This window comes from Rhinopithecus roxellana, chromosome 12, assembly GCF_007565055.1.
Source record: "Rhinopithecus roxellana isolate Shanxi Qingling chromosome 12, ASM756505v1, whole genome shotgun sequence".
In the NCBI taxonomy this organism is placed as follows: domain Eukaryota; kingdom Metazoa; phylum Chordata; class Mammalia; order Primates; family Cercopithecidae; genus Rhinopithecus; species Rhinopithecus roxellana.
In genome coordinates, this window is record NC_044560.1 from 96,122,829 (window position 1) to 96,139,022 (window position 16,194).

The window sequence follows — 16,194 nt, forward strand, 5'->3', positions numbered from 1 at the left end:
ATATATGCAAGATTAATTGGGAAAAAAGTCTTGAGATTTTATTAAATTTGAAGTTTGTCCAGGCATTGTGGCTCATGCCTGTAATCCCAGCACTTTGGAAGGCTGAGGCAGGTGGATCACTTGAGGTCAGGAGTTCAAAAACCAGCCTGGCCAACATGGCGAAACCCCATCTCTACTAAACATACAAAAAATTAGCGGGGCATGGTGGCACGTGCCTGTAATCCCAGCTACTTGAGAGGCTGAGGCACGAGAATCTCTTGAACCCGGGGAGGCGGAGGTTGCAGTGAGCCAAGATCTGTCCATAAAACCAGTGGGTTCTTTTCTCTGAAGTCTTGAAATCCATCCACTCTCCATTTCTACCACTTTCACAGATGACCGTTCTCACCATGGAACAAGGCTTGTAAAAGCTGCAACAACAACAAAAATAAAACAACCCTCAAATACCTTGTGAATGAATGGCTATCATTGTGAGGTGCTACTGTCTCCACATTATAGATTTGGAAACTGAGGCTTAGAAATATTCACTATTGGCTGGGCGCAGTGGCTCACACCTGTAATTCCAGCACTTTGGGAGGCTTAGCAGGCAGATCACCTGAGGTCAGGAGTTAGAGACAAGCCTGGCCAACATGGTGAAACCCTGTCTCTACTAAAAATACAAAAAATTAGCCAGGCGTGGTGGTGGACACCTGTAATCCCAGCTACTCACGAGGCTGAGGCAGGAGAATTGCTTGAACCCAGGAGATGGAGGTTGCAGTGAGCCGAGATCACGCCACTGCACTCCAGACTGGGTGACAGTGCAAGATTCCATCTCAAATAAATAAGTAAGAAATATTCGGCCGGGCGCGGTGGCTCAAGCCTGTAATCCCAGCACTTTGGGAGGCCGAGGCGGGCGGATCACAAGGTCAGGAGATCGAGACCATCCTGGCTAACACGGTGAAACCCCGTCTCTACTAAAAAATACAAAAAAAACTAGCCGGGCGAGGTGGCGGGCGCCTGTAGTCCCAGCTACTCGGGAGGCTGAGACAGGAGAATGGCGGAAACCCGGGAGGCGGAGTTGCAGTGAGCTGAGATGCGGCCACTGCACTCCAGCCTGGGCCATAGAGCGAGACTCCGTCTCAAAAAAAAAAAAAAAAAAAAAAAAAAAAAGAAATATTCACTATCCCATGGACATACAGATAGAAGCAAAGACAGCATTAGAATCCAGTCAGCTGACCCTGCCAGAGGCTGGAGTCTACTCAACTGCACTCTAGTGTCCCCCCTGTCTTCCTCCTCTGTTCTGGCATTCATCCTGTGGCTTTAATATTCAGTTTTGGCCTTCACCGATTTCTTTAGGTGGAGACTGGGATTTAGAAGGCAAGAATCTTAGAGGAGCATAGTTTTACCACAATTCCAATGTAGTGGTCTGTGGCAGACTGTTTCCAGAAGACTTTTTTTTTGGAGACAGAGCCTGGCTCTGTAACCGAGAGCTAGAGTGCAGTGGAGTGATCTCAGCTCACTGCAACCTCCGCTTCCCAGGTTCAAGCAATTCTCATGCCTCAGCCTCCCAAGCAACTGGGATTACAGGCATCCACCACCACACCCAGCTAATTTTTGTATTTTTAGTAGAGACGGGGTTTCACCGTGTTGGCCAGGCTGGTATCTAACTCCTGGCCTCTGGGGATCTGTCCACCTCAACCTCCCAAAGTGCTGGGATTACAGGCGTGAGCCGCTGTGCCCGGCCACAGAAGGCTTTTTCTGACATCAGCCAAGTGCCCCCAGCGCTGCAGGCCCACCATCGAGATGGGCCTAGGCTTCCACCCGTAAACTGTACTTTTCCCCCTGTGTGGTTGGTGGGAGTGGAGAAGAGTTTGGCACACTGAAGTCCAAATGCTAGGTCTAGGGTGGGTGGTGAATAGCTGCCTTCACATCTGATTTTAATCAGCCTCCAAGACAGATTCCCAAACCCTTCCTTCCTTCATCTTCATCCTACTGCATGCATGCCAATTCAATTTTAAACAATCATAACTGCACAAGTAATAAATATATTCTCGATATAAACAAAAACAAAACTTAAAAACTTGAATATATATATATATATATATATATATATATTTTTTTTTTTTTTTTTTTTTTTTTTTTTTTTTTTGAGAAGGAGTCTCGCTCTGTCACCCAGGCTGGAGTGCAGTGGCCAGATCTCAGCTCACTGCAAACTCCGCCTCCCGGGTTTACGCCATTCTCCTGCCTCAGCCTCCCGAGTAGCTGGGACTACAGGCGCCCGCCACCTCGCCCGGCTAGTTTTTTGTATTTTTTTAGTAGAGTCGGGGTTTCACCGTGTTAGCCAGGATGGTCTCGATCTCCTGACCTCGTGATCCGCCCGCCTCGGCCTCCCAAAGTGCTGGGATTACAGGCTTGAGCCACCGCGCCCGGCCGAATATATTCTTAATGTAAACAAAAACTTGAACATTACAGACAAGGCAAAACTCCCCCAACACACACTGACCCCTCTTCTGGGTAAGGTTACCACCCCTTCAAGCAGTTTTCACGTGACTCTCAAATTGTGCTTCCTGGACCAGCAGCACAGCATCACCTGGGAACTTGTTAGAAATGCAAGTTACTGGGCGCCCTCCCAAATCTAATGTGCCAGAAATGCTGGGAGTGGTGCTCGGCACTCTTTTGACAAGATCTTCCGTGATGCTGATCCTTCCTGAAGTTTGAGAACCACTGGCCTAGCTCCCTGTTGCTGTGAAGCTAACCGTGCACCTGGGCTCTAGTCCTCTGTGCCTGGGCTCATTTATTTGTCTAGCTTCACCTCCCCCAAACAGCCCATCCGACCTTCTCTCCCACCAAAGTGGACACATTCCTAGCCCTGGCTCAGGCCCTTCTCGCCATCTTCTCTTTCAAGTTCTGTCCCTAAATGCTCTGGCCTTCCAGGCACACAGGAAAAGCTGCTCTAATAGAGCTGGCTGGCAGGACCAGGCACGGGAGGGACGGGGGGCAGTGGGTGGGAGGAACCGGGCGGGGGCAGGCAAGACCTCAGGGCTCCAGGGCCTCGTCCCCGGACTCCGCCGTCTCCTCCTCGATGCGGGCTGCGGCCTCGGGGTCGCCGCCCTCCTCGGCCCGGAAGCGTAGCAGATGCGGGGGGCGCGGGGTCCCTCGCGCGCGGCCGAAGTTCCGGAGGCTGATGGCCGGGGAGGGCGCCCCTACGCCCAGGAAGCGGCCGAGCAACGGGGTCTGCGCGGCGGGCGCGGGCCGACCCGATCCGGGGGACGCCTCCACCTGCAGGCTCTGCTCAGGGTCGTCGCTCATGCTGCGGGCGGGAGGGTGGGCTGAACCCGGGCACAGGGCGGGAGCGGGGACGCGGGGTCGGCTCTCGGGGAGGGACGGAGGCATCGGTGCCCCAGAGGCTGAGCGAGTACCCGCGTGCCGAGTCAGGTCCGGTCTCCGCCGGCGCAGGCCACTCACCGCAGGTTGAAGGTGGAGCCCAGGAATGAGGGCCGCAGAGACTCGGCCGCCGTGGCCACAGTGTAGGGTGGCTGCGGCTGGTCCTCATCCCAGTACTGGTCCTTCTCAGCGGGGGGAAGGTTCTGGTACATTTCGTCCACAGATAGCAGGGACACCTGGGCCACCAGCAAGTTATAAGGATCCTCCTCTCCTCTCCTTCCCACGGCCGGGCTGAGAGCTGCCCGGGAGAGGGGGCCCAGGAGCTGCCCTGGACTCCTGATCCTTCCTGATGCTTGCTCACCTGCAAGTTGCGGTCTATGAGCTGGTTTGTCTCAAAGTCATCATCATCCTCACCAAATGGGTTGATGATCTGTTCAGCCACCTATAGGTGGCAGAGATAGTGTTTTCTGAGCTCAGAGCCCCACTCTTTGTCCCCAAAGTTGGGGCAGCCCCTGTGCCCACATCTCCACAGAGCAGGCTGGCATGCCCATCTGCAGTGCCCACCTTGAGCCAGCCAGCATAGAAGAAGAACTGCAGCAGAGTAGTGAGAGGCACATACATGTCTGGGTCTCCCAAGGCTGGGGCTGGCTCCTGGCCTGGCTTCAGAAGCTTCTGAGGTTTGGCAGCCCCTGCCTCTGGCTCCACAAACTGGCGGCCAACCAGGGAGAGGGCAAAGAAGGAGTAGACGGCTATGGTCACCACCTGGAGAAGGAAGAGCCAGGCTCAGTGCAGGATGCAGTGGGACAGGGAGAAATGCCGCCCCTGCCTCTAAGGATCTATGGGAAGTCTGACAAGCAATCAAACATATATCCTGGTGTGGCAGTACCAGTGGGGACAGGGTCACCTTGGTGGGGGTGGTGGAAGGCTTTGAGGATGAACCCAGTGCCTCAGGGGACTGAAATGGCCAGGCAAGTACCATCTCTAATTCTTCTCATCTCACACACAGCACAGGACATACAGTAGGCACTGGGACTGGGGAGGGGAGAGGCAGTTACTTGGGTGTAGACGAGGGGGATGCTGATCCAGTCATAGTGGAATAGCATGCTGCATTTGGCTCGGTACTTGTTCAGCTCCTGGAGGAACAGCAGGAACAGGAAGTCAGCAGAAGCGAGGAAGGAACAGGGGTGCCCAGCACAAACCAGGCCTGGGCCCGGCCAGGAGGCTTTTTCTCATTCTGCTCTCAGAGGTGTATTAGGCTGGGGTGCTTGAATCTCAGCTCTGCTAACTAGCTGTGTAACTTAGGCAAATTTATTTTCCACTCTGTGCCTCAGTTTCCACAACTGTGCAAGGAGGATGATAGTACCTATCTCAGGAGTTGCTGTAAGGGATGAATGAGTTAACATGGGTACAGGGCTTCCAAAAGGCCGGGGTACACAGTTGGTGCCATACAAGTGTTAGGTACTAAAATTATTATTCCTCTTCAAAATTAGAGGGAGGAGGGCAGATGGGTCTGGTCCGGGGCCCACTCACTTCCAAAAGTAGACAGAGAGCGATATCGTCACGGATTCGCCCGTCCCTCCGGGCCTGGGCCGCCAGGTTGGTGAACCAGACGCAGGGGACCCAGTACTTGTTGAAGTCGGATTTCAGGCTCTCAAACTTTTTCCTCTCTTCCTGGGACATGAAACCTGAGGGGGTAAAGCAGCAGGGGTGCAGTTGCAACCTCTGCCGCCATGGGGGCCTGCTGTTCCGCCGTCTGGCTCCCCTCCCTCGCGTCTATCGGCGGTCCCAGGACTCGCGGTTCCCCATTCCTGCCGCAGTCCAGACCCTTCCCTGGAGGCCCCTGCTCCCAGGACTTTCCCAGGCGGCACCTGCATCCAGCCGTGCGCCTGGCCCCCAGAGGCTCCCGGCGGGCGGCGCACCTGCGTCCACCACGTGCTCCATGGTGGGGAAGCGCTTGAGTACGCGGGTGCTGACGGAGCGCAGGACCAGCACGGACGCCAGGTTCGCGTAGCGGATGAGGGTGCGGCGCAGCAGGCGGCCCCGCTGGTCCACGCCGTGCACGCTAGCCGAGATGACGCACATCAGCTGGTCTGGCAGCGGGATGCTTGTGTACTGGGACCACCAGCGGTTCACCACGAGAGTCACATAGAAACCTGCTTGGCCACCGTGGTAGAGGGAGTAGGAAGGGAGGGTGGAGAGCCTGGGGGTCAGAGTGCCTCGCCTCCCCCAGCAAAGGACCTCGTCCAAGCCAGTTGAATCGTGGCAGGGGGAAGGAAACATTCAGCTCCAGTACCCTGCTGTGCGAGGCCAGGAGGAGGGAGGAGGGCAAACTTCCTTCAGCAAAGGGAAAATGGGGATTCAAAGCCAGGAGACTGCTTCCCAGGAGGGTAGGGAAGGGGCTGTCACCTCTGTCCAGCTCTCCTCCAGTGCCCAGCGTGGGCTTGTGAGGCCAGCAGATGTCTTGTGCATTGCTGGAAGTGAGGGTCCGGCAAGTGATAGGGCCCTGCCCTCCGGAAGTCCTGGACCCAGCACCCAGCTCCTGTGCCTGCTGGGCCTGCTCTGGCTGACCAGGCAGGCTCTGCCACTCTATTGAGTAATTCTTTTTTTTTTTTTTTTTTTTTTAAGCAGAGTCTCGCTACATTGCCCAGACTGGACTGGAACTCCTGGGCTCAAGCGATCCTCTCACCTCAGCCTCTCAAGTAGCTGAGATTGCAGGTGCGTCACCACACCATCTGTTGGGTAATTCTGACCCTCAGAGCTGTCAACCCAACCCAGAGGTCAGGGAACACAGTAAGGAGGACACAGGGAAAACTAGAAGGGGGCCTTACCCAATACAAAGGACAAGGGGATGAGGTCCGCTGAGCGGTTGCAGTACCGGGCCACCTGAGCATACACGTGCTTCTGTTCCTGGGTCAGCAGCAGACTGGGGAAGGCAGGCGTAGGCTTGGGTTAGAGGGAGGTGGGTGGCCCAGTCTCCCCACTTCCGCCAGCTCTAAGACCCTGCCCTTACCGGTAGGTGATGCTAAGCACAGCGTACAAGGCCCCGAAGAGGAGGAACTCCTTGTAGAGGAGCTTGTAGATGCTTCCCCTCCAACGGAGAAGCAGGCCAGAGAAACCGCCGAAGCGGGCCTCCGCCACTTTGAGAGTATATGAAACCGTCATGGTGCTGGGAGCCTGGGGCAGAAGGTCACAAGAGTTGCCCCCAGGGCTGTCCTTTAGTTCCCCAGACAACGTCCCTTCCACTCTGATCTCACACACTCCAACCTTCACCCTGCATCAGTGGAAAAGGGGTAGGAGCCTGCAGAGCAGAAAAGCACACCCCACTGCCTGCAGAACTCAGCAGTACATAGGCAAAGCCAGGCTAGAGCTGGACAAAGTAGAACTGAGATCTGTGTCCCTTCATGCATGAGGCTTCCTCAAGCTCCTCTTCAGCCTGCAGGGCTAGGGATAACCAGATCCTGAACTGCTGTGGACAAGAGACGCAGCTCCAGCCCAAACCCACTGCTATTCCTTGGGGCCTTGCTCTGGAAGCTGATTAACTAGACTACCAGGGCCCAGAGCACTCTCACCCCCATCCCATACCTGCCTACCTGGTCTGGGCAGCAGCCCGTGTGGAAGAACTGGGCTAGACTTCACCCCCCACAGACTTAAGTACCTCTACAGTCCATAAAGTTAGGCTGGACCAAGGCCTATCATTGATGGATTGAAGCTGTCATCCAGCTTCCCCTGGTGCTGGGAACTGGGTGTGTCTCTCTACGCCTGTAGGGCTGGGCTGGCCTTTGAGTGACAGAATTGCCACCTATACTGACCCCACCGCTCACACAGATGACACCATGTCCTTCAAGCCAGTGTGACAGGGGTTATTGTCCCACGTTTCAGGTGGGAAGACAGATGCATGATAAATTGTTATAATAATACCAGCTGCTGATCACAGAGCACTGACTAAGTGACAGGCACCATGCCAAGGGCACTACTAGGTCATCCTCTCATGAAATCCTCATCACAGCCCCATAAGGTAGGGAATCAATCATCCACATTTCACAGATGAGGCTCCAAGAGGTAAATGACTTGCTCGCAGTCGGCCATACAGCTAGAACATGTTGGAGGCAGGATTCAAAGCTAGGGCTGATGGACTTCCAAGGCTGGAAGTGGTCTAGCAAGGGCATGAGCTCCAGGACCCATCCTGTGCACTGGCCACACTCCCAGGCTTCTTGTACAGGGTCTGGAGGTCTTGGTCAGGCTCTTCCCCGTCCATGCCATGGGGCTGACAGCCACAGATCTGGAAGCTCAGGCCTAGGAGTGCAGGCCCCGTTAAGCCCTGTGTCCAACATCCTGACTCCTAGGGGTGCCCAGGATTTGAGTGACCACTTTCACCTCTGGGCCTCAATTTCTTCATCTAACAAACAGAGGAAGTAATACCTAAGGCACGGATAGAAATAGAACCGCCAGGCAAGGTGGCTCACGCCTGTAATCCTAGCACTTTGGGCAGCCTTAAGGCAGTCGGATCACTTGAGGTCAGGAGTTCGAGACTAGCCTGGCCCAACATGGTGAAACCCTGTCTCTACTAAAAATAGAAAAATTAGCTGGGCGTGGTGGCACGAACCTGTAGTTCCAGGTACGTGGGAGGCTGACGCAGGAGAATTGCTTGAACCTGGGGAGGCGCAGGTTGCAATGAGTCGAGCTCGTGCCACTGCACTGCGGCCTGGGGAAAAAGAAAAAAGAGAAAAGAAAGAGAGAGAGAAAGAGAGAAAGAAAGAGAATCTCAATGGGAGAATCCCTTGAACCCAGGAGGGAGAGGTTGCAGTGAGCTGAGATTGTGAGTTCGTGCCACTGCACTCCAGCTTGGGTGACAGAGCGAGACTCTGTCTCCAAAAAAAAAAAAAAAAGGCTGGGCACTGTGGCTCATACCTGTAATCCCAGCACTTCGGGAGGCGGAGGCAGGCAGATCACCTGAGGTCGGGAGTTTGAGATCAGCCTGACCAACATGGAGAAACCCCATCTCTACGAAAAATACAAAATTAGCTAAGCATGGTGGCACAAGCCTGTAATCCCAGCTACTTGGGAGCTGAGACAGGAGAATTGCTTGAACTCGGGAGGCAAAGATTGCAGTGAGCTGAGATAATGCCATTGCACTCCAGCCTGGGCAACAAGAGTGAAACTTTGTCTCAAAAAAAAAAAGAAAGAAAGAAAAGAACAAAGAAATAGAACCTCAAAATGGAAGAGAACTGGCAGCTCACTTACCGTCCCAGTGCTGAGGTAAGTGAATACTGAAAAATCCCAAGAGGAGTGGTCCTGCCTCTGTCTTGCTTTGGGAAGCTCCTCCCCCCGCACCGTGAGCTGGTTCTCTTCTGCAAGTTTCCTAAAGAGAAGAAGCACAAGGCCGGGCGCGGTGGCTCAAGCCTGTAATCCCAGCACTTTGGGAGGCCGAGATGGGCGGATCACGAGGTCAGGAGATGAAGACCATCCTGGCTAACATGGTGAAACCCCGTCTCTACTAAAAATACAAAAAACTAGCCGGGCGACCTGGCGGGCACCTGTAGTCCCAGCTACTCGGGAGGCTGAGGCAGGAGAATGGCGTGAACCCAGGAGGCGGAGCTTGCAGTGAGCTGAGATCCGGCCACTGCACTCCAGCCTGGGCGGCAGAGCGAGACTCTGTCTCAAAAAAAAAAAAAAAAAAAAAAAAAAGAGAAGAAGCACAGAGAGGTGATTAGGAGCACAGGCTTGGGAGCTGGACAAACCTGGGTCTGAATCCCAGCTCTCTGTAACTGTGCAAGTTACCTATCTCTCTGAACCTCAGTTTCCTCCTCTGCAAAGCAGGATCAAGAATGCCTAACCTCATGGGGCAATTTTGAGTATTCACAGGAACAATGCCTACAGCCTAGAGCACTGTGGGTGATTGGCTTGGGCTGCTGTTACTATGAAAATTTGAATCTGTTCTCTTTGGTTTCCTACTACTGGTCCACTCTTGCCTCCCAAGCCTTCCAAGCCAGACAGTCCTTGAGAAATGAGGAGGCAGAGACCTTTTCCTCACGTCCTGCTAACCTGCCCCAGACCAAACAGTGCTGGATCCTGGTTTTTAAGTTGGATACACAAGGCCCTCTGAGCCTTACCCACCTCTACCCTCATCACCAGCCTCTGCCTAGCTCATTTTTAATTTTTTTTATTTTAATTTTTGTGAGTGCATAGTAGGTGTATATGCCTAGCTCATTTGTAACTGTTCCTTCAAGGTGCGGCTCAGAGCACCCTCTAGGAAGCCTTTCATGATCTTTCCCAGGTTACTCCTCAAAACCCTCTGGGTTTTCTCTCTTGCAGCAGTTAATCACAGTGGTCTATGATCTGTTCACAGGGAGATCTCCCCTCTAGCCTGTGAGACGCCTGAGAAGTTTTGAATCTGATCCATCTAGGTAAAGCTAGATTACAGTGGCTCATGCCTAAAATCCTGACACTTTGGGGGGCTGAGGTGGGAGGATCACTTAAGCCCAGGAGTTTGGGACCAGCCTGGGCAACATAGTGTGACCTGTCTCTACAAAAAATTGTTTAAAATTAGCTGGGTGTGGTGGTGTGCGCCTAGAGTCCAGACACTTAAGAGGCTGAGGTGGGAGGATCACTTGAGCCCAGGAGTTTGAGGCTGCAGTAAGCCATGATACAGCCATTGCACTCCAGCTTGGGTGACAGAGTGAGACCCTGTCTCAAAACAAAACAAAACAAAATAGCAAAAAAAAAAAAAAAAAAAAAAAAAAAAGAAAAGAAAAAGTTGGGGAGGAAAACCCGAAACCAAGCAAGCTTCTTTTTCTTTCTTTCTTCTCATCCTTCTCTCCTTCTCACCTCCCTCCACCCACTCTTTTGTTCTCCATTTCTCTCTTCCCTTTTAAGATGAAAGACATCTGGTCGCCCAGCCCACCCCTGCTATTTTGTGAGATTTCCCAGATGAGGCAAGATGTGGAAAACTACTCATGGCCTGACTGGAGTTACATTCTCCTTCCAGGTCTCCCATGTGAGATGTCAATATAAGGAAAGAACAAGACAGAGAGAGAGAGAGAGAGAGAATGAATGTGTGTGTGTCTAGGACCTGACCTGGGGAGGGTGAGATACCAGCTCCTGGGCCTCAGGCATCATGGCCAGGCAGTTCATTCCCATGCTGTGATCTGTGGCTTTCCTAGAGCATCTGGGCTGCTTACCACTTAAAGATGTTCTAGGACTTGGAAAGCCAGGTCCTGGGAGTGCAAGAGCTCAGGCTGTGTCTCCCTGACAGCTCTACCGCAGGAAGACCAGCTGGCTGCATTTCAGTCCTGCACCCCACCCGCACCTGTGGCCCTCACACCTCTGCTTGTTCCCAGCCCTGTGGACTGTGAATTTCCCACAGAGCCCAGGATAAAAGTGCATGACCTGAAGCCTCTGCCAGAGGAAGAGGGTGGTCCCCAGGTCCACCCAGTCCCTACCTCCTGAATCACCTTATCTCCCTTCTCTGCTGCTGACCAGTCCCTTTGTTTATGGTGCAGGAGAGGGAACCACTCAGCCCATAAATCACCTGCCCCACCTTTCCTTATCCTCCAGCTCTGCCTCTCCCTCCCTATTGGTCCTGCCCACCCATTCCTCTGTCCCCTCCTCACAACTGAGAGGTGGTTGTATAGCTTGGCAGTGAAATGGATTCTGGAGCCACACTGCCCAGGTTCCCAAGTCCATGCTTCACCATGGCCACCAAAGTCACCAAGCTTTGTGACCTTGAGAAAGCCATTGAACCTTTTAAATTCCCCATGAGAGGCTGAGTGCAGTAGCTCATGCCTGTAATCCCAGCACTTTGGGAGGCCAAGGCAGGTGGATCACTTGAGGTCAGGAGTGAGACCAGCCTGACCAACATGGCAAAATCCTGTCACTACTAAAAATACAAAAATTAGCTGGGCTTGATGGCAGGTGCCAGTAATCCCAGCTACTCAGAAGGTTGAGGTGGGAGAATCACTTGAATCTGGGAGGTGGAGGTTACAGTGAGCCCTGATCATGCCATTGCACTCCAGCCTGGGCAACAGAGCAAGACTCCATCTCAAAAAAAAAAAAAAAAAAAAAAAAATTCCCCATGGGGACATGTGGATGATAATGCCTATCGGATGGAGTGGTTGTGAATATTAGGTGAGTTAATAGTATAAGGTGCGGCCGGGCGCGGTGGCGCAAGCCTGTAATCCCAGCACTTTGGGAGGCCGAGACGGGTGGATCATGAGGTCAGGAGATCAAGACCATCCTGGCTAACACGGTGAAACCCCGTCTCTACTAAAAAATACAAAAAAACTAGCCGGGCGAGGTGGCGGGCGCCTGTAGTCCCAGCTACTCGGGAGGCTGAGGCAGGAGAATGGCGTAAACCCGGGAGGCGGAGCTTGCAGTGAGCTGAGATCCAGCCACTGCACTCCAGCCTGGGCGGCAGAGCGAGACTCCGTCTCAAAAAAAAAAAAAAAAAAATAGTATAAAGTGCTCACAATGGCACCAGGTAAGTGGGAAGTGCTACTGTGGCTATCAGCACATCTCTTATTTCAGGTTGCCTTTATCCCTTCCACCTCTGCACCCACCAAGGACACCTGCCATCTCCTTATTGCTGAAGTCAATAGCCCTTCCCAAGTCCTAACCTTACCTTGCATCTCTCATTCTTGACCCTACTCCGTTGACCTCTGTGACATGACACTCAAGAGATTCTGGCCCAAGCATGGTGGCTCATGCCTGTAATCCCAGCACTTTGGGAGGCCAAGGCAGGATCACTTGAGTCCAGGAATTCGAGACCAGCCTGGACAACATGGCAAAACCCTGTCTCTACAAAAAATACAAAAAATTAGCCAGGTGTGGTGGCGCATGCCTCTAGTCCCAGCTACTTGGAGGCTGAGGTGGGAGGATCGCTTGAGCCAGGAGGTTGAGGCTGCAGTGAGCTGTGATTGCACCGCCTGCACTCCAGCCTGGGTGACAGAGTGAGACTCCATCTAAACAAACAACAACAAAAGACAGAGAGAACAAGAAGACAAGAGAATAAGCTCACAGCCCCAGCCTGGGTTGAGGGAGCCACAAGACAACAGCAAGAAAGGCCAGATGGGATTTCATTTTGTGCCTGAGTGGTGGACCCTGCCAGGGTCCTGTGTGGCAGAGGTTAGAGAGGTTACATGGCCATGGATCAGACAGCCTGAGCTCAACCTTAAATCCCAGCCTGGGAGGAGAAGGGAACCCAGTCTTAGGCTCAGCACGTATGTGCTTGGCAGGAGCTCCTCAGCTTTGGGGAGGAGGCTCTAGGGAACCAGGCCACGAGGGCAAATCAGCTTTCTCCCCCAAGGAGCCTGTCCTAGCCCCCTCCTTCCCACTTCCCAGACCCACTGCCTGGCTATATTGTCAGACTTCACCTGAACTCACCAGGTTCAAAGCTTAGGGCAGCTTGGGAACTTGGCAAATTGGGGAAGGAGCAAGTAGACCTTCACTACTCCACACACATTGCAAAGCCTTTGGAGGTCTGGCCCCTGGATTGTTCCAGTCACCCTTCCCCCTTTCCTCCAGCTACTCTAAACTTTCAGTTTTTCCAAGGACCAACAGCTCTCACTCCAGGCCTCAAGGAGCACAGGGTTCCTCTTCTGGAATACTTTCTCCTCCTGTCCATCCTGTTCCTGGCTAACTCCTCCTCAGCTCTCAGGTTTCAACTTAGAAATTTCAGCCTATGTGCATTCCCCAAACTGGGTGTGATCCCACCTCTGGGCTCCCATAGGCCACCCCCATAACCTGTCTGTCTTCACCACTATAGCACTAATTGCAGTCCAGTGTTGTTGTCCTACCTACAGGTCACTCCAGGGTGCAGCATAGGACCTGACACATAGAGGCTTCTCAAGAAAACGTTTGTTGAAAAAATGGACAACTGGCCTGGCGCAGTGGCTCATGCCTGTAATCCCAGTACATTGGGAAGCCTAGGCAGGCGGATCACTTGAGGTCAGTAGTTCAAGACCAGCCTTACCAACATGGTGAAACTCCATCTCTACCAAAAATACAAAAATTAGCCAGGCGTGGTGGAGGGGGCCTGTAACCTCAGCCACTTGGGAGGCTGAGGCACAAGAATCTCTTGAACCCGGGAGGCGGAGGTTGCAATGAGCTGAGATTGTGTCACTGCACTCCAGCCTGGGCAACAGTGTGAGACTCTGTCTAAAAAAAAAAAAAAAAGTTCGCTGGGTGTGGTGGTGCATGCCTGTAATCCCAGCTACTCGGGAGGCTGAAGCAGGAGAATTGCTTGAACCTAGGAGGTGGAGGTTGCAGTGACCTGCCATCCTGTCACTGCATCACTGCACTCCAGCCTAGGTGACAGAGCAAGACTCTGTTTCAAAAAAAAAAAAATTAGCTGGGTGTGGTGGCATGCACCAGCTGTAGTCCCAGCTACTTGGGAGGCTGAGTTGGGAGGATTGCCTGAGCCAGGGAGGTGGAGGCTTCAGGGAGCCATGATTATGCCACTGCACTCCAGCCTGGGCCGCAAAGTGAAACCTGGCGTCAAAAAACAAAAAAAACAGAGTGTGTTAGATCTTGCTAGACTTGGTGATATAATTAAGAGGCCATTATGGGCAGAACTGTGCCCCCTTCCAAAATTCATATATATATACTTTTTTTTTTTTTTTTTGAGACAGAGTCTCGCTCAGCCACCCAGGCTGGAGTGCAGTGGCGCGATCTCGGCTTACTGCAACCTCCGTCTCCCGAGTCCAAGCAATTCTCCTGTCTCAGCCTCCCGAGTAGCTAGGATTACAGGCACCTGTCATTATGCCTGGCTAATTTTTGTATTTTAGTGGAGACAGGGTTTTACCACATTGGCCAGCCTGGTCTCGAATTCCTGACCTCAGGTGATCTGCCCACCTTGGCCTCCCAGTACTGGGATTACAGGCATCAGCCACCGCACCCAGCCCTATATATATATTTGAGACAAGCTCTCTGTTGCTCAGGCTGGAGTGCAGCAGCATGATCATGACTCACTGTAGCCTAGACCTCCAGGGCTCAAGGGATTCTCCCACCTCAGCCTCCCAAGTAGCTGGGATTACAGGCGTGCACCACCACACCCCAGCTAATTTTTGTTTTGTTTTGGAGACAGAATCTCCATCTGTCACCCAGGCTGGAGTGCAGTGGTGTGATCTCAGTTCAATGCAACCTCCACCTCCTGGGTTCAAGTGAGTCTCATGCCTCAACCTCCCGAGTAACTGGGACTACAGGCGTGAGCCAGCAGGCCCTGATAAATTTTGTATTTTTTTTTTTTTAAGACAGAGTCTCACTCTGTCACACTCAGGCTGGAGTGCAGTGGCATGCTGCCTCCTGGGTTCAAGCGATTCTCCTGCCTCAGCCTCCAGAGTAGCTGGGATTACAGGTGGGTGCCACCACACCAGGCTAATTTTTGTATTATTAGTAGAGATGGGGTTTCACCATGTTGGTCAGGCTGGTTTTGAACTCCTGGCCTCAGGTGATCCGCCTGCCTCCCAAAGTGCTGGGATTACAGGTGAGAGCCACTGTGACTGGCCCAATTTTTGTATTTTTTTTTTAGTAGAGAAGAGGGTTTTACTGTGTTTCCCAGGCTGGTCTCAAACTCCTGGACTCAAGTGATCTGCCTGTCTCAGCCTCCCAAAGTGCTGGGATTACAGGCATGAGCCACCACTGCACGGCCCCAAAATTTATTTATTTTATTATTATTATTATTATTTTAGACAGAGTCTCCCTCTGTTGCCAGACTGGAATGTAGTGTCGCGATCTCAGCTTACTGCAACCTCCCTCTCCTGGGTTCAAGTGATTCTTGAATCGCTTTTTTTGAGACTCTGTCTCAAAATATATATATATATATATATATATATATATATATATATATATATATATATGAATTTTGGGCCAGGCACAGTGGCTCACACCTGTAATCCCAGCACTTTGGAAGGGCTGAGGTGGATGGATCACAAGGTCAGGAGTTCAAGGCCAGCCTGGCCAATATGGTGAAACCCTGTCTCTACTAAAAAATACAAAAATTAGCTGGACATGGTGGCACGAGCCTGTAATCCAGGCTACTCTGGAGGCTGGGGCAGGAGAATCGCTTGAAACCAAGAGGCGGAGGTTGCAGTGAGCAGAGATTGCGTCACTGCACTCCAGTCTGGGCAACAGAGCAAGACTCCGTCTCAAAAAACAAACAAAACAAAACAAAATAAATAACATTGCAAAATTGAATATGCCCTTTGACTCTCTAAATGCCTCAGATCCATTAACCTAGGGATTTGTCCTTTCTAGCCCCACCACCATCTCCCCCTGGAAGATTGCTGACCTGTAAGGATAAAGACCAGACACTTGAGCAGACACTTAGGGTCTTCCTGCCCATCCCTATCCCCCACTCGCCCTCAGTCATTTTGGCTACTAGTGTTTCTCCACATCTGAGACTGTCCTGGGTCTCCCTTCAGTGGTCATGAAGGACAAGGTTGGAGAAGTTGGCGCTCATGGGTCTGATGAGGGATTGGGTGGGATCCCTGTAACAGCATATGGAGGGGGATGAAATGGGCATGAGACCAAAGGCCAGGGGAGCAGCAAGGAGCTGTGGCAATCATCCTGACAAGAGAGACTGTGGCCCAGGCCAGGGTGTGAGGGAAGATAGAGCCAAGGGGATAGATATCAGAGCTATTTGGGAGATAAAATTGACAGGAATCAGGTACTCAGCAAATATTTGTTGACTTTCCTGGCTACTCTTTCTAAAGTAGACTCTTCGTTAGCTCTTCTGTTTATTCTTCCTCCAGAGCACTTTTCACAGCCTGCAATTACCTTGTTTATCTGCTTGCCTATTGTCTGTTTCCATCAAGCAGAATGTAAACTAAATGAGGGCTG

The 16,194-nt window shown here is 52.3% G+C and overlaps 1 protein-coding gene across 1 annotated transcript; it reads right to left on the minus strand.

Annotated features, from left to right (window-relative positions):
* Positions 1 to 277: 277 nt before the first annotated feature.
* Positions 278 to 6,979, minus strand: BEST4 (bestrophin 4). The gene is made up of 10 exons (XM_010371941.2): positions 6,371 to 6,979; positions 6,189 to 6,283; positions 5,280 to 5,513; positions 4,891 to 5,045; positions 4,416 to 4,493; positions 3,925 to 4,122; positions 3,722 to 3,802; positions 3,442 to 3,596; positions 3,012 to 3,286; positions 278 to 407 (listed from the first exon to the last, which is right to left on the minus strand). The coding sequence occupies exons 1-9, from the start codon at positions 6,520 to 6,522 to the stop codon at positions 3,013 to 3,015; spliced, it is 1,422 nt and encodes a 473-aa protein (XP_010370243.2). The 5' UTR covers positions 6,523 to 6,979; the 3' UTR covers positions 278 to 407; position 3,012.
* Positions 6,980 to 16,194: the final 9,215 nt, after the last annotated feature.

Excerpts from the sequence above, each read along its gene's own strand:
- BEST4 (XM_010371941.2), bottom strand. The coding sequence starts at position 6,522 with ATGACGGTTTCATATACTCTCAAAGTGGCGGAGGCCCGCTTCGGCGGT. Across the intron at positions 5,046-5,279 it reads GGAGCACGTGGTGGACGCAG|GTTTCATGTCCCAGGAAGAG; the intron begins GTGCGCCGCCCG and ends TTACCCCCTCAG. Across the intron at positions 4,494-4,890 it reads CTCTCTGTCTACTTTTGGAA|GAGCTGAACAAGTACCGAGC; the intron begins GTGAGTGGGCCC and ends CTGTTCCTCCAG.